Here is a 21031-nt window from a genome sequence, read left to right on the forward strand (position 1 = left end):
TGGTACCAACTTCTGTCTTAGTTAGGGTTTTACTGCTGTGAACAGGCACCATGACCAAGGCAACTCTCCCTTTAAAAAAACATTTATTTTAAGTATACGAGTACACTGTCACTGTCTTCAGACACACCAGAAGAGGGCATCAGATCCCATTACAGATGGTTGTGAGCCACCATGTGGTTGCTGGGAATTGAACTCAGGACCTCTGGAAGAGCAGTCAGTGCTCTTAACCGCTGAGCCATCTCTCCAGCCACTCCCCCCCACCCAAGGCAACTCTGTTTTTTGTTTTTTTTGTTTTTTTTTTGGTTCTTTTTTTCGGAGCTGAGGACCGAACCCAGGGCCTTGCGCTTCCTAGGTAAGCGCTCTACCACTGAGCTAAATCCCCAGCCCCCCAAGGCAACTCTGTTAAGGACAACATTTAACTGGGGCTGGCTTACAGGTTCAGAGGTTCAGTCCATTATCATCAAGGCGGGAACAATGGCAGCGTCCAGCCAGGCATGGTGCAGGAGGAGTTGAGAGTTCTACAGTTTCATCTGAAGGCTGCCAGCAGAATACTGACTTCCAGGCAGCTAGGATGAGGGTCTTAAAGCCCACGCCCACAGTGACACACCCACTCCAACAAGGCCACACCCACTCCGACAAACCCACACCTTCTAATAGTGCCACTCTCTGGGCCAAGTATATATAAGCCATCACAGCTACCTCAGGGATGGCACGTCCATCTGCCCAGCGGCGGGTCATCCCTAAGTCCTCTGCTCCTAAAAGTCAGGCTACCTCTTACTCAGAGACTCCTAACCGTGTCCTCAGACAGTCTTGCCTGTTTCTGATTTATTTTCTAACAGGCCGTGAGGCTGTCCTTTAAAAAAAAGAAGCAGCAGCACAAACCTAGATCTAAATATGCAGCTTACTCCAGAAGCTGTGGTCCTTCCTCTTCCTGGTGCTCACAGCCCTGGGGCTCACCTCCTTCACCATTTATCAGTGTAACCTGGGTTCTACCCAGGGCTCTCCTGGCTTGGGGTGGCTTCTCCAGCCCCACGTGCTGTAGGCTGTACACAGGAGTGACTTGCTAAGCCCCAGCCGCATGGAGTCTACTGTAGACCCCCATATGTGACCTGCCAGGAGCCCTCAGGCCCTGCTTTTGGTCTCGTTAAGATTCTCTAAAAAGGCATTTTCCTTTCCTGCCTTCCACCGTGTGGGTCCCGTGGTTCAGACGCAGGTTGTCCGTCTTGGTTGCAAGTGCTTTTACCCACCTAGCCATCTTCATCATCTCAATTAAGGTTCCGCCAGACTGCCTACTTTAACCTTGCAACCCTCAGATGAGAGGAGGGTGTTTCTGTCACCAGGTATGTGTGGCAGAGGGCAGAAGTGACAAGCTGAGGCTTCGGGCCTCAAGGATTGCAAGATCAGTACCTCAGTGTCACTACAGCCCATCTTGGGACGTGCTGGCCTGGGGCGCTCCATCCCAAGCTAGAACAACTTGCTCACTAAGTTACTGGAATGCGCTCTGCTCCAGGGAGCGGGCAGCATCAGCAACAGCCAGCCACACACCGCTGGGAGCCAATGGGACTGCAGGGACGTGGGCGTGCTCACATCTCTACGCTCTGGTACTGTTATGTTCCCTGGTTTAAAAGCATTTTCTCTGTGTGTACGTGTGCATGTGGGGGTCAGAGCACAGCTTGAGGGAGCTGGTTCAATCCCTCTGCCATGTTGGTTCTGGGGACTAAACTCAGGTTGTCAGGGTCACTGCCTTGTCGCCCCTATTTTCTCTGTTTCGTAGTTTAGTCCTGAGACATCAAATAACTTCTTCCTCAAGGTTGCAGAGTGTGAGAGGAGGATTTGAACCCACACCGTCTGATCCAGAATGAGTATTCAAGTTCTCCACTATGCTGCCAAAGAGAGGGTCTCCTTGGGGGCTTAGAAACCCCGAGGCCACTAAACAAAATACCCTTGTGGAACAGGGGCCTGTCTACATATTTTTGTTGTTTTTTTTTTTTTCTTTTTCTTTTTTCTTTTTTTCGGAGCTGGGGACCGAACCCAGGGCCTTGCGCTCGCTAGGCAAGCGCTCTACCACTGAGCTAAATCCCCAACCCCCTGTCTACATATTTTTAACCAAGTTGTCTAAGGCTATTAGAGATCAAAGGTGACTGGCTTCTGGGAAGTCAGACCCGAGCCATGTCGTCTAGGAGTGACCCACCTTGCTCAGATCTCGGGTCCTGACTGGTCCCAAGCTTCTCTAAAACTCTCAACACCCATTCTCTTAATCAGGGAGACATTCTTTTTGGTAACCCGTTTTACTATAACCACAATACAGGAGAAACAAGGACTTGGCCTAAATAGAAAACAGGCCACAGGCTGAAGAGACAGAATGGCCTCCAGCTTCTACGGCTGGGCTTGTAGCGCCTGCAGTGACAGGTGGTTTAATTTAGAGTGTCTGCTCTCCACAGGGCTATGAAGTCTGATGGCTTACGTTCTAATCCGGGAACTATCTCTTAGAAGCTGTGCAACCTTGGGCAAATGAACGACCCTCTCTGAGCCTCATATGCTGCAGCTGAGACAGCAAACTGCTTCTTTGGTTATTGTGAGGGCTCTAAATGAGGTCCTAAACCCTGCCATTCAGACAGGGCAGGTCCACGGAAAGCGCTCTAGAATGGAGGCTAGTTCATGCCCTCATGAAGGAACTAGACAGCTCTCTGCAGAACTGGTTTCTGCCTTCATTGGCCTCCCTGTCTGCTTCCTTGCCCGTTGGCCCTGATGGCCTTACAGTCCTCCCCAGGGCTCAGGCTAAAACAGTGATGGTGGACACACCCTTCCTTCTATGTGCTGAACGCTGCTCAATGTGCTTGTGTGTACTGCCAGGCTTGTGTGTGAGGAGGCTACTGAAGCTAGGCTGTAAAGTGACTGGCCCCCTGTCCAGCCTACGTGTGGGCTTCCTCACTTCCTACTGTAAAGCTCTGTTACCTCACACCAGCCCTCTAGGTCGGCCACAGGAGGGGGAGAAGAAAAAGCTGGAGACCCAAAGAAAACCGAACCTAACCTTCTCTTCCTCCTTCCTTCCTTCCCCCTCCCTCTTTTTCTCTTTCTTTCTTCCTCCTTTCCTGTCCTGGGTCTTAAGCCCAGCATGTGGCTCACATGCTCACACACTCAGTGTTCTGCCACTAGTTGCCTAGGCCAACAAAACACATCTCCACTCCTCTGTCTGGCCTCGCATCCGCATCCGGGTGAAGCATCTAGCTTAGGCCCCTCTCCTCCTCCAACCTCGAGGTGCATACCCTGGAAGTGGCTGCCGCTGTCCCCTCACTTCCCCAGCCTTTGAGGGCCTTCCTAAGGCATGTGACTGACTTCAGGCCTTCCTAAGTCATGTGACTTTGGGACTGCCAGGCACGAGCCTTGGCCCTCATTCTCCTTCCCTTTCCTTTCTTCCTTTTGCTTAAGATATGGTCTAACTGTGTGGCCCAGGATGGCCTTGAACTTGTGATCCTTCTGCTTCTGAAGCTAAGATTACTGAGTCTTGACCCATCCAGTCTAAGGAGTGGGAGCCTTGATGGGCAGCCACCTGCCTTTAACCTGTAAACTTCAGCCTCCCTTTCTCTTCTTTAAATGATGGCTCACTCTGACTCCTCCTCCGTTAGCACTAAATTCACAAGCCATCAATGAGCAGACCTCAGAGGCTGTCTAGGCAGTTTCTGTCTGCCTTGGGCATTTCAGATTCAAGATGGACGGAGGAGTATGCGGTTTACTGGCTCCTGGGAATGGTGAGGAAGCACTCCTGACTTCCTCAGAGCAGAGAGTTCTGCTGGCTCCACTTTTAAAAACCAACTCAACCTGTTGGCTGAGTGCAGAAAACCCCCTGGTCGTGTTGTGCCAATGCATTTCCTATTGCCAAGGAACCGGGGAGGCAAGCTACTGAAAGGCTTTGCAGATGGGTGGATTGTCTCTAGGTCCCTCCACAAAGCCTGCAAAAGGCAGGAGACTGAAGAGGGCATGCGCACTTGGTGTTCTGCACTTTGCAAAGGTTCAGATCTGATCTGGCCCACATCCAAACTTCTCATGGATGGCAAACATTAGTCCAGGAGGGACAAAGGCTGGTGGGGACGAGGGGCAAACAAATCAGAAACAGATTTGGGAGCACTGCACTAACAAAATGGTTCTGCATCTGCTGATGTACACAGAAAAGGACTTTGGTGCACATCAAGACCCGAGCCTAATTTTGTGGCTCTCTAAACCATGAAGAGAAAATGGGAAATTAGTAAGAGAAAATTGTGCTGCTCAAAGCATCACACTCACACCTGCAAAAGGTGTGGTGGCTTTAAAAGCCCAGCTCATGCTCTCATGGCTATGTGGCTGCTCTGACTGTACAGATGAGAGCTAGTCACAGCAAAGGCAGTGGCCAGGTAGATCGCTTCCAGTTCCAGAGCACAGGGAATGCAGGCCCCCGCCATTATGGAACAGAGACCATTTCAACTAAAATGGAATCTTGGCTACACAATTAACTGGGTTTAATGCCTTGACCTGTGAACATCCCAAATAGTGCTCATGGCTGGATCTCACCCTCACTTTCAGTTCAAGAGTGTCATGGCATTTTGGAAGATTATACTAACTCTCAGTAGAAATGTTCGACTAATAGACAAATTAGCAGAGGTATAGACTGGAGGTAGCAGAGTATACCTTTACTTTTATTTAAATTTTCCCCCATTGAACACTCGATTAGAAGCTTCATACACTGTTATCATTCATGGTGCTGGAGGGTGCTCCCCATGCTACCAGAGGAGAAAAAGTAATGTCAGCCTCCCCTAAGCTACGAGTCCTGCAAGCTACAGTAATGACCGGTTTATAGGTATAGCCACTGGTGCAGGGGTGGCATAGTTTTGTGGGTGTAACCATTCTCTGAGTGTCACCTTTAATTCTAGCACTTGGAGGGCAGATGCTGGGATATCTCTTTGAGTGCAAGACCATCCTAGACTACAGCAAATGCCAGGCCAGCAGACGTATACAGTGAAACCCTGCCTCAAAACAAAACAAAGCCAAAAAACAAAAAAAAAAAAAAGAAGCAAGCAAACATATGAAAGAAAGAAAGAACAAAAGAAAGAAAGAAAGAAAGAAGGAAGGAAAGAAAGAAGATATTAGAACAATGATAAAGGTATTTAGCTGTGGTCACCACTGGCTTGACAAGTGGTGTTTTTGTGAAAAATGACATATCCCATCAGCATCAGGAGAGACAGGGATACCCCATTAACACCGTTTAGTAATGACATCAAAGTAGAACGATATGCAAAATCTTAATGAGGTAGAGAAAGCAGTTTTGGCTTTAGAAGGAGAGAAAAAGCCAATGGATAAAAATGCTTGTTAGGAAAATCGATAGTTGGGGAAATTTAAAAAAAAAATATAAAAATATATTAAAAACACAGACACGGGGTTGGGGATTTAGCTCAGTGGTAGAGCGCTTGCCTAGGGAAGCGCAATACCCTGGGTTGGTCCCCAGCTCGAAAAAAAAAAAAAAAAACAGACACAAACTGTGTGTGGTGGCTCACACTGCAAACCTACGAGGCAGACAGACATAGAAGGACCTGTGGACTTCAGGGCCAGCCTGGTTACATGTAAGCCAGGGCTACAGAGTGAGACCTATGTCAATAACAATAAAGAAGGGGAAAGGCTTGAGGAGACAGCGGAGGTAACTGAAAACCTACCAGCCCTGAAAGACTGTTAGGAAGCTGAGCGCCCAGAACACTGGCAGCAACCTGCACATCCAAGGGTGTGCCCTGACATGACATCTCATCTCCTGTCACGGGGACAGGGAGAGGGGACGGCCACTGTGGAAAACAGTTTGGCAGACACTTAGGTTGGGGCTGGCACAGCCTTCCCATGTGATCCAGTGGTTGCTCCTATTATCCTGAACTGAGAATACATCCACAGACGTGATCATTCAAAGCCCAAACTCATGGAAACCAAGATGTCCTCAACAGGCAAACTGTGGAACGTCCCATTGATGGAATATTTGGTTTTAAAAATGTATGTCTGTGCGAGTGTGAGTGTGTGTCTGTATTTGAGTGCATAAGTGTGTGAGCGTGTGTGACATGTGTCTGAGTGTACGTGGAGGTCAGAGGCTGGAGGCTCACATTGGTGTTTTTCTCATCACTCTGTACCTTACTTTCTGAGACAGTCTCTTGGGATCCTGAAACTCACGGGCTGGAGTAGTCGACAGCAAGCTCTGAGGGCTGGAGTGTTTCCAGCTCCACAGTGCTGGAGCGACAGGCGCACAGCAGTGCAGCCGGCTTTCATGTGGTATGGAGGCCCTCAGGCCTGTTAGTGTGCTGACTACCATGCTCCAGGAGGGGCAGGCCCAGTCTCCAAAGCTACGCCCTCAGGTGGCATCGGTGGGCCACATGGGGCGAGTGCTCCCTGGTTGTTACTTTTTTTTACCTCAGCAGGTAAGATTATAAGTCATCCTCTTATAAAGGTAAGTTACAGCCCAGCCTGGGCTACATGAGACTGTCTCAGATCGGGGGCAGGGTGGGCAGAATTCCTAAACCCCCTTCTCTTAGTCTGACTTTACAAACTCGCTCCTCAGTAAATGGGAATCAGGAGCTGACCCCAGTGTCTTTACCTGACACTTTCAATCCATCCATCTATAGGTACCTGTTTCAAAGTGAGGCCGAAATCCAACAATATCTCTCTTACTCCTTCACTGGGGATCCAAGCCATCAACTTTCCTTTTCTGGACCACTGCAAGAGCACCCCCAACACTTCCTATTAAATGAGGCTTCTACCAGTCCCCATTGCAGGAGCCAATCGGTGCCTGTCTCCACGCTGCCCCAACACAGCCAAGTCACAACACAGCAGCCAGAGGGACTCTCAGAACGATAGCCAAATCATGCCGTGTATCTGCCTGGACTCCTCTAGTGACCGGTGGCCTGTGAGACCGAAGATCTGCTTCCAATCCACTCCCCACCTCAACGGCCCCTGCTTTCCCCTGCTCGCACTGCCAGTCATTCCGCAGCTGTACTGGCCGGCTCCTCACGTTCGGGGCCTTTGAGCTTGCTAGTCTACTGTTACAGAGATAAACTTCCTTAGACACAGACACCAGGCTCACCCCTAACTTCTTTGTTCAAATGTCACCTTTTCAAAGCAGCAAGTTCCTTGCCACTCTGACTAAAACAAGAACCCTGGCCACCCTCTCTCCTCTACTTGACAGTTTCAAATGTCTTTTTTTTTTTTTTTTGGATAGTCTTCTATCCCAACAACTAAAAGAGTGCTCTGCACACAGCAGACACTGACCAAGACATACAGGATGGGTGGGTGGATGGATGGATGGACAGGCGAAAGAATGAATAAGCACCCATGCCTTCAGGATCTCCCAGTATGTTGGAAGGAGAAACTCCTTGCCGAGCCTGGCCTCTCTAACCCTCCCACTGCCTCACCTGAGGCAGTCAGCTATTTCCCACAAGAAACCACCCCTGAGCTGGGGAGAGGGCAGCACCAGGGCAACAGGTTCTAGTTGCTAGGACAATGCAAGTCCCAGACCGCAGGCACAGGCTTCTGCAGAGTGCGGAGTTTTAAATGTAGCCTTCTGATGTCTCACAAACAGGAGAGGCCAGATGTAAGTTAGGCCTAAACAGTCTGCTTAGCCTAGGTGGGTTCTGATTCAGTCATAGAAGCTCATTTGACTGGGGGTGTTTTCTGAGGAACGGGATGAAACTTTACGTAGTCATCCATCTGGTCCCCAACCCCAGCACCACACCCCCACCCCTGATGTAGATTTCTCCAACACACGCAAAAGCCGACCCCCCAACGATTTCCAACAGCCAGCTAGCGATCGGTCCTCTGCTCTCACCTAAGCAGTTCACATAGCCATTTTCTTCAAAACAAGTCTATACGCATCAGTCCCTGGCTGTTTCCACTAACACCCTTTAAAAACTCTATTCTGTGTATGTGCGCGCTCGAACCCCCACCAGCATGCCTTAGCATCCGTGTGGTGGTCAGAGGACACCATGGAGGAGACAGCTCTCTCCTGCAGTATCGGTCCTGGGGTTCAAACTTGGGTCATCGGGCTCATTACCAGCGGAGCCATCTTGCCTGGAGTCTAGTGTCTCCTCAACTTACCCAAGTGAACAACCCCAAACCCAGCATTTCTATCCACTGTCTCATGGGAACCATGACTAAACAAGGAGGCGGCTGAGTTCCTCGACGTCTGACCTGCTAGCATGCTTACTAGGGCTGTTCGAGGAGGAAGCGGCCTCAGAATGTGTTCTATCTGCCTGCAGGTGACGCAGAATTTCAGAGTCCCCTCGGTGAAGGAAGCAATGGCTGACTACCTTCGAAAGACAGGAGGGATTCTGGGTCCACTCGGTGCAGAATGAGGGGGAGGATCAAGATGTCAGAAGATAAAAGGATTCAGCCTCTGCTCTCAAGGAAGTCACAGGGAGGAGAGAAGTAGACACAGAAGGCAGACTATGTCCTAAGCAAGATAAAAGCAACCTGGGGGGCGTGATCCTCCCGAAATCCACCTTGCAGGAGCCTGCCATTTTGCCTTTGGCCCATTGTGGCCGTGTAGCCAACACTGGGATATTGGTGACCTACAGAGAAGACGGTGGGGCATATTTCTCTGCTACTCACATTCCGGCTTCCAGTGGGAGGGGAGCCAAGGGCTTAGAAAACAAGAGGACTAATTTCAGTGCCAGGGGAGGGTGACAGCACACCCTCTCCTCAGAGGATCTGCAGCGGCTTAAGAAAAGAGGCTAGGAAGGAGAGTGTGTTTGGGGAGACATAGCCAGATCTGAAGGCCTTCCAAGGGCTCTCTCCTTCCTACGTAAAGACAGAGAGACTCTCTAGCATCTGAATCCGTCAGATGTTGCTGGGGAGCGCGGTTCTTGGGACAAACCAGAGGTTTAGGGGTGCCTCTCCTACAGGACGGAAAGTAGGAGTCTCAGAATCTCAAAGCCACGGGCACTGTAAGAGCAGAGCGGGGCCCGAAACAGAGACACAACAGTCAGTCTGTCAAGATCCCTGAGGTGAGGACGTCTACTGATAGGAGCAAGGAAGGAGGAAGCAGGGTACTGTGAGAGATCAATTTCTCTTGATGAAAAGGAGAGGGGTGAGACGCTGGATCTGGACAGGGGCGTGGGCACAACGGTGGGGTCCTGGAATGGCCAGCATACAAGTGTATGAAGGGCGGGACTGTGCTAGGGCAGAAGCGACTCATTTCTCAGATGCTAGGCAAATGACAAGGTCACTAGGAGTGCTAATTTAGAGGTCTCAGAGAACAGGATGTGGCTGGGGATGGCAAAAGTTAGGGGAGGAGCTAGAACGCAGGCTGGAAAAAAAAAAACAAAAAAACCCAAAAAAAACAGGTTCCCCATAGCACAGGGGCATGTAGATTCCTCAGGCATATGCACCCCGAATGGACTGAGGGTGACGTCAGTGACATCACTGAGTGAGAGCCCAGAGCTCCAAGGGCCCACACCCGAGCCAAGCTCAGACACAGGAGCTGAGAATATAGTTTAGTAGTAGAGTGATGGTTTAGCAGGACGGCTGTTAGGGTTAACTGGGCTCAGAAATGTTACCCTGAAACACAGCAATCCGAGGGTGTGAGAACCAAGGTCTCATCTCCTCTGAAGCAGGTCATAAGACCCTCATGTGCCTTCCTGTACCCAATGTGGGGGGGGGAGCACCCTTATTTTAAGGTCATAGGTAAGAGCACAAACATTTGGGGCTTGTCATGTTACCCCACCCCCCATTCACTGCATCTTCCTGGCCACGTGGTCTCCATCTTCCCAAGCCTAGAATAAAAATGTATGGATCTGATCTGCAGGTCTTTGCCTCCTTAATTGAAAGTTTCCCACTGAGTAAGTTATGCTAAATAAACTCGGATGCTTTTCTCCTGTTCGTCTGTCTTTTGTTACAGGAGCCTCAGGGTTTTTTTAAAAAGGTATGTCCTTCCCAAACAAGGGGCAAAGGGTTCGAGGGTCACGAACAGGATGAGAAAAGTCACTGAGTCACGGGACAAAGAGGAGAAGAAGCCTCTGAGGGTCATTAGACGAGCGAATGTTGAATTTAAGAATTCTTGGAAAGCAAGGAGCAAGGGCCCCAGAGAGGAATCTGGAAAACCAGGAAGTCAGGCTATGAGAGACAATGGAGTGGGTGAGTTTCCTGGGACTGTTCGAACGTATGAATTCCAGATTCCTTTATTTAAAGCAACTCTCAGGAAAAGGCAGGGAGGGAGGGAGTGGTGACAGAAGGAACTAATACCTCGGGCCTGTGAGAGGTAAAGCTCGGCATACAATAGTTTCTGGGGCAGGGGTATCTTACTAAGGAGCTATGAAAGGTCAGAGTGAGAAGTGAGAGGCAGATGGGATTCCAAGATGGCAGCAAGTAGTGACTGGCACGGGTCAGGTGCTTGGTGTCTGTGGCGTCCCCAGCACCCAGTACAGTCAGACATTCACTAAAAACAACAGCTCTACCGTAAAGGTTTCCTGTAGGGGAGCAAGGGTCCTGAATGTTTCTGCACGTGTTACCTCAGGCATTTTATCCCCCTCACTTGGCACAGTGGAGACTAACGGGTCAGAAGGGCTTTAAATGCTATGCCAAAAGTTCCACAGCTGAAGAGCCAAGCTTATATTGTCAACATCCCAGTGAGAAGCTCTGTGCCGCACTGTTTTACAAACTGATAAGAGCCCAAACAAGGGGGACGGGTGTTAATCGAGCGTTGGGTCACAGGAATGAAGAAAAACCGTTCAGTAAAGCAAGTGGACCCCCCCCCCACCTCCGGGGTGAGGTTACAAGGACTGCATTTCTGGGGCAGGGTACAAAAAAGTTCGCTATTTTTGTCTTGACTAAGAATTGCATAACTTTAGGCTGGAGAGATGGCTCAGCGGTTAAGAGCACCGCTCTCCCAGAGGTCCTGAGTTCAATTCCCAGCAACCACATGGTGGCTCACAACCATCTGTCATGGGATCTGAGGCCCTCTTCTGGTGTGTCTGAAGACAGTTGCAGTGTACTCATATAAAGTAAATAAATAATTCTTAAAAAAAAAAAAAAGAATTGCAGAACTTTAATAGGAAGAAACATGTGGGATCACCAAACTTAATCTCATCACAATTTTGATCAGAAACTCAAGCCTGGCCTAAGGAAAGGACCTTTGCCAAGGTTCCCAAAGCCCAACATGATAGAATCTGAACGTGAACCACACACTCAATCCAGAATCCTTCGGTGCCTCAACTGATACTTCAAACTCATTCCCAAACACACTTCAGAGCCACGATGGTGGCGGAAGTTATGTATGTGTTGATTGACACTGGAGGCTGGGGGTGGTCAAAGAGGGAGGTCAGTAGGGTGAAGATGACCGTGGTGTTACAGGGCGAGGTATGTGGATGAGTAGGTGGGAAACGGCTCGAGTCTGGCTTGCAGTAGCCAGGAGAGGACTAAAAGGGTGTCCACAGAGGGTAGGTCAGGGGTCACTAGGGACTAGGGGGATCTTGGAAGCCGTGTGATGATTGTATCAGAACTGAGACTGGTGGGTCCAGAAGCAGGGCTGGGGTTAGCACTCAATGAATCAGGGGGTCACCTGGTGAGGTCTGGGGTCCCGAGGATGAGGTGTGTGTATGGGGTCAAAGTGGAGGAGGCGGGCGCGGTCACGGGGTGGGGTTTGGGAGTCCTGGGGGAGGAGTCTCCGGGCGGAATAGAGGGGCAGGGACCCTGGGTGGGGGTGGGGCCAGGCCGCCGTCCAGGGAGGCCCAGCCGCCAGGCCAGGGACCGAGGAGGGTGGGCACGACGGGCTCGGGACCTTCCCGGGGCCCCGCGTCCGCCCGGCCTCCCGCCTCGGGGCACGGTGGACCCACTCTTCCCGCGGCCACCAACCTGACAGCCCCCGAGGGCGACTCCGCCGACAGACCGCCATGCACCGGGCCCTGCCACCAGCGCCGGCCCCGCAACCCGCCTGCGCCATAGCCCGCCCGCCCGCGCGCGGCTTGCCTCGCGCGATATCCAGGTTCCAGGGCGGCCGCACTTCCCTCTCGCTCCCGGCACGGCCTCCGCCGGGCCCCGGAACCCGGATGACCAGCGCGGGGCCACGCTCCAGCCCGCCCCCCTCTGCCGCGGCGGCCGGCCTGCTTATCCCGGTTCCCGGGCCCCGGAGCCCAGGCTGCCGAGTCTCCTCGGGCGAGCCTCGGAGCTAGCTCCGCCCCGCTCTTCTCACTGCTGGCCGCCGGGTGACGCGGCCTCGCCAGCCCCGGCGCCCGGGGAGGGCGTGATGACGTCATGACGCCGGGTGGAAGCCGCGGTCGCCCTAGCAACGGGGAGTCGCTCCGCGGCAGGCTGCTCAGGAGGAAGCCATTGCAGATATCGCTAGGTGGTGACTGCAACAGACGGTGACGAGGAGCCTGGAGGGGATGGGACTCCGAGGGACGGTTCTCCCCGCGCTCTATGCAACGGCGCCCCGAGGGATGGCGCCCTGGCAGCCATCTCTGCTGGACGGTCCTCCCCCTGGGACTTCGCCCTGAGGGACTCATCTCTCCGCGCTCTGACAGAAGGTGAAGGGGCTCAGCACCCTGGGGGATTGAGGGACAGAGGGACAGAGGAACGGTCCTCCCTGTGGACGGGATGGTCCTTCCGCAAGTACTGCACTCCGAGGGTCAGTCCTTCCTGCACTTTGTGGGAAGATACCCGAGGGGTGAGGTGGGGTGGGGGAGGGACAGCGTCAAGAAGGATGGCGCCCTGACAGTCCTTCCTGCGGAACAATCCTCCCTGCAGTACTGGCCTTGTCCCATGTACTGGGGCACAGTGCCCTGGGGAACGTGACTGTTTATGAGGGTTGGTGCATCCTTCCTGTCTCCCGAGGAAGGGCCCTGAGGTTCCCCTCTGCTGGACTGGTCACCCAGAGGGATGATCCTCTCTGAAGGAAGGTTCCCTCAGCGCTTGCTAAGGAATAATCTTGCAGTACTGCCTTCCCTGAGAAATGACATTCTGATGGTCGGACCCCTGAGGGACTGCACCCTGAGTGTCTTCTCAGGTTCTTGGGCGCTCACTCATTCCTCCATCAGCACCCCCCAAACCAACTGCTCCCCTTGATTAGGTAGCAGTGTGAAGAACAAAATCAAGTGCCCCCTTTTCTTCTCTTTTTCCATAGTTTTGTCTCTTTTTTTTCCCTCCGGACTCAAACTATCTCAAGGTGGACTTGAACTTATGATCCCTCTTGCCTCATCCTGGCACCCAAACTGTAAAAGTTCTTTTATCATCTCTCCTCCAAGCAGGGAGGAATTGCGATTTATGATATTCTCAGAAACTTGAGGGAAAATGAGCTTCCGGCTAGATGAAGGGGGAGGAGCCTTGGCACGCGGCTGTTAATCCTGAGGTCTCAGAGTGGTACTGGGATTTCTACCTGGTGCCCTAGTATATCCCCAGCCCTGCTGTCTGAGCACAACAGGCACAGGGCCTTTCCAGGGTTTCACAGTTTGGATTACTGGTTAGAAATGCGGCAAGAAAGCCAGACGCGGTGGCGTATAAGGCAAGCCTGATAAACCTTGGAACCGACAAGGTGGAAAGAGAGAACCTCCCCCCCCCCCCGTCGTCCTCAAAACCACAAAGGCACAAGGTAGCGTGCACGCACACACACACACACACACACACACACACAGCTTGCACACGCATGCATGCTCACAAATGCACTCACGTACTCAGTGAAGAAATTCAGGATCCCTTTCAGTTACCTGGTGAGTTTAAAAGAGTAGGATTCAGAAGGAATATTTATGTCTGCTCAGCTCCGCCGACTTCTACGACACGGACACGCATCTCTTCTTTGCAGATGGTACTCGCGGTTCCATGTCCTCTCTGTCTCACATTTAACAAAAACTCAGAAAGCGTTTGTCTTAAGTAAAAGATGAAAGTTAGCATCTCGCTACGTAGCCTCGGCTGGCCTGTACCTTCGTCTAGGTAGATCAGGCTAGCCTCCAGCTCACAGATCTGCCTGCCTCACCCTCCCCAAGTGCTCAGATCAAAGGTGTCACTATTCCCAGCCAAAGCAGTGGTTCTAAGACATCTCAGGCCGAAGCATTGGCCGGGAGGGAAGCTGTTGTGGAGTGGGATTTTATTCTTTTGATATCGGGAGCCAGATTCAAGGCCCTGTGCACACTAGGCAGAGCGCTACGAGTGAATAAAGGTCAGAGAGGGCGCTGTCAGAAGACGGCTCTCGGCTGCTGTGGTGTATCGACCTTGGCTCTGGCTCTTGTCCTGCGGTTCTAGAAATGTAACCTTCTACCACACCAAGTCACACTCACAGGAAGTCAGCGCACATACGATAGAACGCTAGTGCGCTGACACCTCTAGCCACCAGTGGAATGGATCCTCCCCCTTGTTGAGAAATCTGTTTGGACAGTCAGGTAGAATTACATTTGTGTGAACTCGGGGCGTGGCGGCTACTGTCGTCAGGCAAAGACAGCAGCACTGCCTCGCTTGGCACAAAAGAGCAGTTCAGTGATGGTGGCATGGCCTCACCTAGCTTCGTGACATGTTAAGGAGAAAGCTCAAGATTCTGCTGGGCCAACCCAAATGACTGTTTCAGCGGCCATTTCCCCTGTCCCTCAAGTCACACTAGAGGTGGCGATCTGTCTGTCTGTCTGTCTGTCTGTCTATCTATCTATCTATCTATCTATCTATCTATCTATCTAGATATCTATCTAGATATCTATCTGGATATCCATCTATCCTGATCTGAGGCTGTCATGTATAACGGTTGGGGACCGCTTGCCTTGGCCCATAGGCAGTGTGGTGACAGTGGTAGTTGCTGACCCAACCTGAGTTTCAGAACTTTGGTGTCCAAGACCATGTTCCATTGAAAGAGCTGTCAGAAGTGCTAGGAATGGGTACCCTTCTGTTTGTTTGTTTGGTCCACTTTAGTTTTTAAGACAGGGTTTCTCTGTGTAGCTCTGGCTGTTTGGGAACTCACTCTGTAGACCAGGCTGGCCTTGAACTCACAGAAGTCTACCTGTCTGTGACTCCCAAGCACTGGGATTAAAGGCGTGAGCCACCACCGCCTGGTGGAACGGGACCCCGAACTACGAATATGTCTGAGCCACTTATATCCTGCCCAGCCTCTACAGATTTTACTGTGGTTAAGAGGAATCATACTGCAGACATTTATTTTTATTGTTTTGCTTTTGTGTTTGATGAGTATGTGTGTGAATGTGTATGCGTGCACATGCGCGGAGAGACATTAGCCGCCCTGGAGTTGAAATTTTAGGTAGTAAAAAGCCTCCTTATGTGGGTGCTGGGAACTGAACTCAGGTCCTACGGAAGAGCAGCAAGTGGTCTTAACTGCTGAGCCGTCACTCCAGCCCCAGGAGAACAATACTTTAAACAGCCACCCAACCCATCCACCCTCCCCCTTTTTTTTGAGACAGGTTTTTATTATATATCCCTGGCTGACCTGAAATGGTATAGATCAGGATCAGGCTGGTCTCAACCTTAAAGAGATCCTCCTGCTTCTGCTTCCTGATACTGGGATTGAAGACCTAAGCTGCCATACGCAGCAAAGGGAAGTTCTTGATGATGCTTTTAAAGCTAGACAGGGACAAGAATTGCCAGATATTAAAATCATTAGGAATAAGATAAACTGTGGGAGGAGGGAGCCAGTCTTGTCTGGCAGTGAGAAGACACTTTTTGAGTCTTTAACACCCCCTGCCCCCAGCTATATGTAGGATAAGCCGTTGAGGTAGAGGAAAAGATGTAGGCTAGACCTCGGAGTTTCATTTAGTATTTTAATAATATAAAAAAAGACAATACAAAATCCAAACATTCCTTTTTACAAGTTTAGATACATATTTTTCCCCCAAGTGCAAAATACTCTGTGTACCACATTGCTGCTATCTGTTGTTGACTGAGATGCTCGCTGTGTGGGAGGCGGTGGAAGGCAGATATAAATACAGTATTTTGAGATCTTTTTCTTTTGCATTAAAAAAAAAGCCATCCACGTGATAATTATTCTCTGAAAGTTCCAACTTACATAGAACAAAGTTTTGAGCTTGTCTGTCTTGTTTAAGCTGATCGCAGAACTGGGCTTCTAGTCCTTCTAGCTCTCAAAGGATTCCTAGTCGAATGAAATAATGGCAGAAAGACAGAGTGTGCCAGCTTTGAGACAGGTCCAATGTCAAGGTTTCCTTCGTGGTGTCTGCTTAAGAAAAGAACCAGGCAGGGTAACATGCTCTGCTCTCCTGCCTTGAAGCTCAGGAGCAAATACAGACCCTTAAATGTGCTATAGCTTTCTCTTACACACCGAGATACGACTTCCTAATCCATTTAAGAGTCACCTCAGACACGCACATGGAGAACCCTTCACAGACTCACTCGTAGGAGCCAGAGCCCAGACCGTACCACTGAACTTGAAGCAATAAACCTGTCCTTTCCACCTCCCGGGGAAATGAGCAGAGGGAGGCCCGATGGCAGTCCTCGAAGGGTCACCGTAGGCATAGGGTGGGCAGCTAAAGTCCAGGCTCTGGTCGGACCTCTCCTGTTACCTCAGGTCTGACGACACAAATAGAGGCAGAGGGCTAAAGAGGAGTCGAGGTGCCTGCTTGACGGTCACTCGCTCGTGGAAGTGGCTTCCCACACTGGGACTCAACTCAGGGCAGGTCTCGAACTAGGATGGATGAGGTGCCACAGTTATGTGACCCCGAAAGCACCAGAGCTCACAGAGAAGCTTCTGGGTCAGGTCACGAAGGGTTCCTGTTCACACAGTCTCCCCAGCCTCCCACTTCCTCCTGGAAACCTCTTTCGTCCTACCTGTGCAGTCCTAGAAAGTCCCTGAGTTCCTAACTCCTCATTCAGTCCACTGAGCCCCGAGAGTTGGTGCCTCAGGGCCAGGATCCTCTGTAGCTCTGCCTGGATTCCTAACTGCCAACTCGGTTGACAGCTCAAGTGCTCGCTTGATCTCCTCCATCCTCCTTGACATCAGCTAAGTCTAGTGGCTGCTCTCTCCGTATGATGGATCTCATGCGCCACTCCATCAGCCATAGAGTAAATGATTAGAGGAAATGTCCGTGCGTGTGTGATGTGTGACGGGAATGCAGAGAAGCCACACCCTAAAGGCACACATTGGGAGGCACTGTCACGGTGTGGCTTTCCAGGAGCTGGGCAAAATGGCAGGGAGAGAGGACCTGCAGTTATCCATGCTCTTATTAGGATGATCAGAGTTGATCCAGGCTGTTCTGGAGCGCTTCTGGGGAAGCACAGACATCCCTCTAAATGCCCATTCACCCCTTTGTATGAAGCCATTTAACAGCTTTACAATAGCCTCTGACCCCCACCCCACCCCGACCATGTTGGCTAACATGTCCCGGAAGCTGGCCTTGTTTGCTGTGTGTGTGAGAATGACTATTTGGTAGTTGAAGCTCTTGGCAGTTACCTAGAGTTGGACCTGAGGACTCATGGTGGCTGTCCAGGACTCCAGCCTCAGGGGAAGGAGAAGGAACGATTGGAGACTTTACAGGCAGCAACTGGGTTAAGGGTAGAGCATGGGTAGAGCCTGGGCCCGGGCACAGACGCCATTCTTCCTTTTGAAACAGTAGTCGAAACAGGCTTGAGTCAGCTCCAGGAGGCAGGCGGCCAGTGTCAGGCACAGTGTCTGCTTCTTGTTCCTTCACCAGCTTCATACATGGCTAACTGTCCAAGTTCAGGCTGCTCCAGCCTCTGGACGTCCTGGGAGCTTTCGCTGGCCATCCTGATGCTCTTCCATGGTATGTCAGGAGAGAGCATGAAGCAGGAAGACAGAGGTTGTCCCTACTCGCAGAAGATTCCTGACCAGTTCCATCTGCATCTGTGACCGTGAATCCACAGAGAGAGACACAAGGAAGGCAGCATCAGCTCAGGCAGGAAGCCTCCTGCCCCATCACTTCACGGAGCTGGCCTCCAGTGCTTTGGGCGCCTCTGAGGGCTTGCACAGCCGAGGGCTCTGAAGTTCTGGGCGGCCTCAGCTAGGACAGAGACAGATGAGATGCTCCGGCACTTAAGGCTGCAGACAGTCAGACTGCTGTCCTCCACTCCCAACACACCTCTCCTGGGCAGCTATAAATAGGGCTATGCTAAGAGGAAAAAGAAACAAACAAAAACCCCTCCCTCTAGACGACACAGAAAGACTCAAAATGATTGCACTTCTCAGATGTGGAGAGGGTGGGCAGGCGGCTTGCCAAGGGCACTCACTCACTCCTCCTGCTGCCCACAGCCTGAGGCTAGAGGTAGGCAGCTCCAGGCTGACTGCAGAGCCCATCCTCTTTGGTGGAGCCCACAAGCCACCTGGGGCTACAAGGGAAAAACAACTGTGGAGCGAGGTCCAGACCTGGAGAGCCAACAGCCAGGTTTCTCTAGGGACAGCACTTAGCAGGCTCCCCAGGGGGCCCTCAGGTAGGGTGAGGGCACAGCTGGCACAGCGGGCTGGCAAGGAAAGGGTTAGTGTCTGAGGCTGGCTTCCACTCGTTCTGCAGGGAGCTCCTTTAGGCTATACATTTTCTTTGTTTTGGGCAATGTTTTGAAAAGCTGCTTTCTGTCCTGCAGAGCTATCTGAGAGCTTTGTGTGTCTGGGGCCCCTGCCTGCTGTTCTCCCTTCCCTGGCAGGGCTTTGCCAGCCCAGCGGTATGGAAACTTGTAAACCCTACGGAGTCAGCCCCAGGCAGAGCAAGGAGCTCCACAGATGAGGACACCGACTGTGCGGGCACCCCAGGGCTCAGAGTGTACCCCAGCAGCGCAGTCGGGATGAACCTGCCATGTCAAAGGCGTCTTTGGCAGGACTCCGGGCTGGGAAGAGTCACTCTGGGGATCACGGGCTGCTGAGGGAGGAATCTTTTGGCTCCTGGCTAGCAAGGCACCGCAGTATAATGGCAGAGGGTAGAGGGTGTCTATTCCTTCACCCCTGGGGGGAACAGACAGCACTGAATGACTTTTCCAGGAGAGAGACAGAGGAAGACAAGGTAACTAGAAAGACAGGAGGGGAGAGTGCCTGGTGTCGTGGTCTCTCTCCTCCAAGAGGAGAAGGCAGTTTGTTGTCTGAGGTCGGGGTGCCAGCTCTGAGGGCCAGGGAGGTGGGAGCTCTGAAACCCGGGTCTCGGGGCCCACAGGCACTATTTGTAAGGCCTCAGGAAGCTGGAGACCTTGGAGCGCAGTAACTTGATGAAGGACTTTGGCAGCATCTCCTTGTGCTTCTCTGTGTACTTGAAGTAGTTTTGGGGGTGGGCCAGGACCTCAAAGAAGGCCTTGATAAGCTTCTTATCCTGCAGAAGATGGCAGGTGGCCGTTGTCAGCTTGGGTGGCAGGTGGGAGAGGGGAATACTCAGCAGCCCTCCTCCTGTCCAACAGCGGCTCCCTCCCACCGAGCGTGCCCAGAGGTGAGCCCTGGCCTCCTGTCCCTACCACCGGCTCCCTAGAACCCTGCAGCCCAGGTAGTGACAGAGGCCTAGTCCTCCACTGCTCAGGCCCGGCCCTGACTGTTTCCTGAGCTACAGCCAACTGTTGACTCTCCCTTCAGTGTATGCCCAGCATCTGACCAGCTTGCCATCCCCACAGCTGTCACACGGAGGGAAGCCACCGTAATCTCTCGCCTGGGCTGTTCCAATGGCGGGTCTGTTCCTTTCCTTTGTTTTATGTGATGCTAGGGTGGGGCTGAGGCCCTCATACACACTAGGCTAGTGTTCTTTCTTCTCCTAGATTTACTTAGTTTATGTGTATATCACCTGTGTGTGTGCACCCCATGCATGCCTGGTGCTTGAGGAGGTCAGAAGCGTGTCAGTGTCCCTGGAACTGGAGTTATGGATGGCTATGAACCACTGTGTGCGCTCTGGGAACTGAACCCCGGCCTCTGCAAGAAGTGACAAATGTTCTTAACTGCTGAGCCGACTCTCCAGCCCTAGGCAGTTCTGCTGTTAGCAATTCTAGTATTGCTGTAGTAGAGTTCTCTTCTATTCCATCACTCTGTGATAGCAAGTCTAGTAGTGAGCTCTGTCCTCAGCACTTTCGTTACTTGAGATAGTATCTCACTCAGTTGCTCAAAGTGGCCTTGAACTTGCTTAGTAGCTCCAAATGACCTACAACATGCCATCCTCCTGCCTCAGCCTTAAGAATAACGAGGATTAGAGGCATGAGCCACTGGGCCTGGGTTTGATGCCCTTGTTTCTATCCTTGGTCCACCGTAGATTTTTCTCCTCACAACAGCCACAGTGGGGTGTTTAATTAGTCTACTTTATGTTTGAAACACATGTTCTGTTCTCTGCTTTCCATTTGCTGAGATGAGATGCTGTTGTCTTGGGTGGGGTAATCTTAAACCTCTGGGTTCCAGTGACTCTTGTGTTTGAGCTGCCTCAGGAGCTGGGCCCACAGGCAGGTGCTACCGAGTCTGCTGCAAGTTTATTCTCTTTATAGCGAGGACAGTAGTCAGCCCCAGGAGCCACACCAGGGCCTTGTGCCTGACAAACGTTTCTCTGCCATGGATTACACTCCAGCCCTGGTTTCTTTCCTCACTCACAGTAAAAGCCAGGTCCCTAGTGTGCACGCTAGTTATGTGTCACTTGTGTCCTGCTTCCCTCTTCTCTTCCTCACCTTGTGGAAGAATGGCAGTCTTGGGGACATTAAATACACTGCACTACTGCTGTACTCACTGGCCTGGACCACTTCTTGGCCATCCGACAAGTCCTTTCAGAGCTTGCCTTCATAGGTCTCCAGCCCGCCTCTCTATAGTGCCAGGCACTGCCCCTTAAAACTCCTCTCTAGGCTGGCGAGATGACGTATCAGGAAAGGCCCTTACCACCACGCCTGACAACCTCAGTTTGATTCCCAAGACCCATGGCATGGGAGGAAAGAACCAACCCCTCCAAGTTGTCCCCTGACCTCTACATACACACACGTACACACAACCCCATGCCCTCAGAGACCCAGCAACACAGTCCTGGTTTCTAGGTTGCACACTAAGACTTCTAAGATAGTTGGGGCTTCCGGCCTCTTAACTCCACTCTAACTAAGACGATTGTACTATATTGTCCTTGTTTTGAGACAGAGTCTCACTGTGTGG

At 51.6% G+C, this 21031-nt stretch overlaps 2 protein-coding genes across 3 annotated transcripts in view; both read right to left on the reverse strand.

Annotated features, from left to right (window-relative positions):
• Window positions 1-12062, reverse strand: part of Znf76 (zinc finger protein 76) — a 29083-nt gene extending 17021 nt beyond the window's left edge. The window contains exon 1 of one of the 2 annotated variants that reach the window (XM_032888320.1): window positions 11962-12062. The gene's annotated coding sequence lies outside the window, so the exon portion shown is untranslated. The other variant, XM_032888319.1, reaches the window with a different exon arrangement.
• Window positions 12063-17439: 5377 nt separating this feature from the next.
• The window catches only part of Scube3 (signal peptide, CUB domain and EGF like domain containing 3), a 29527-nt gene continuing 25935 nt past the window's right edge, over window positions 17440-21031 (reverse strand). Inside the window, exon 22 of the mRNA XM_032888321.1 lies at window positions 17440-19241. Coding sequence (XP_032744212.1) covers window positions 19092-19241 — 150 coding nt within the window. The 3' untranslated portion in view covers window positions 17440-19091. The remainder of the gene's footprint in view (window positions 19242-21031) is intronic.

This window comes from Rattus rattus, chromosome 18 (genome assembly GCF_011064425.1).
Source record: "Rattus rattus isolate New Zealand chromosome 18, Rrattus_CSIRO_v1, whole genome shotgun sequence".
Lineage (NCBI taxonomy): Eukaryota > Metazoa > Chordata > Mammalia > Rodentia > Muridae > Rattus > Rattus rattus.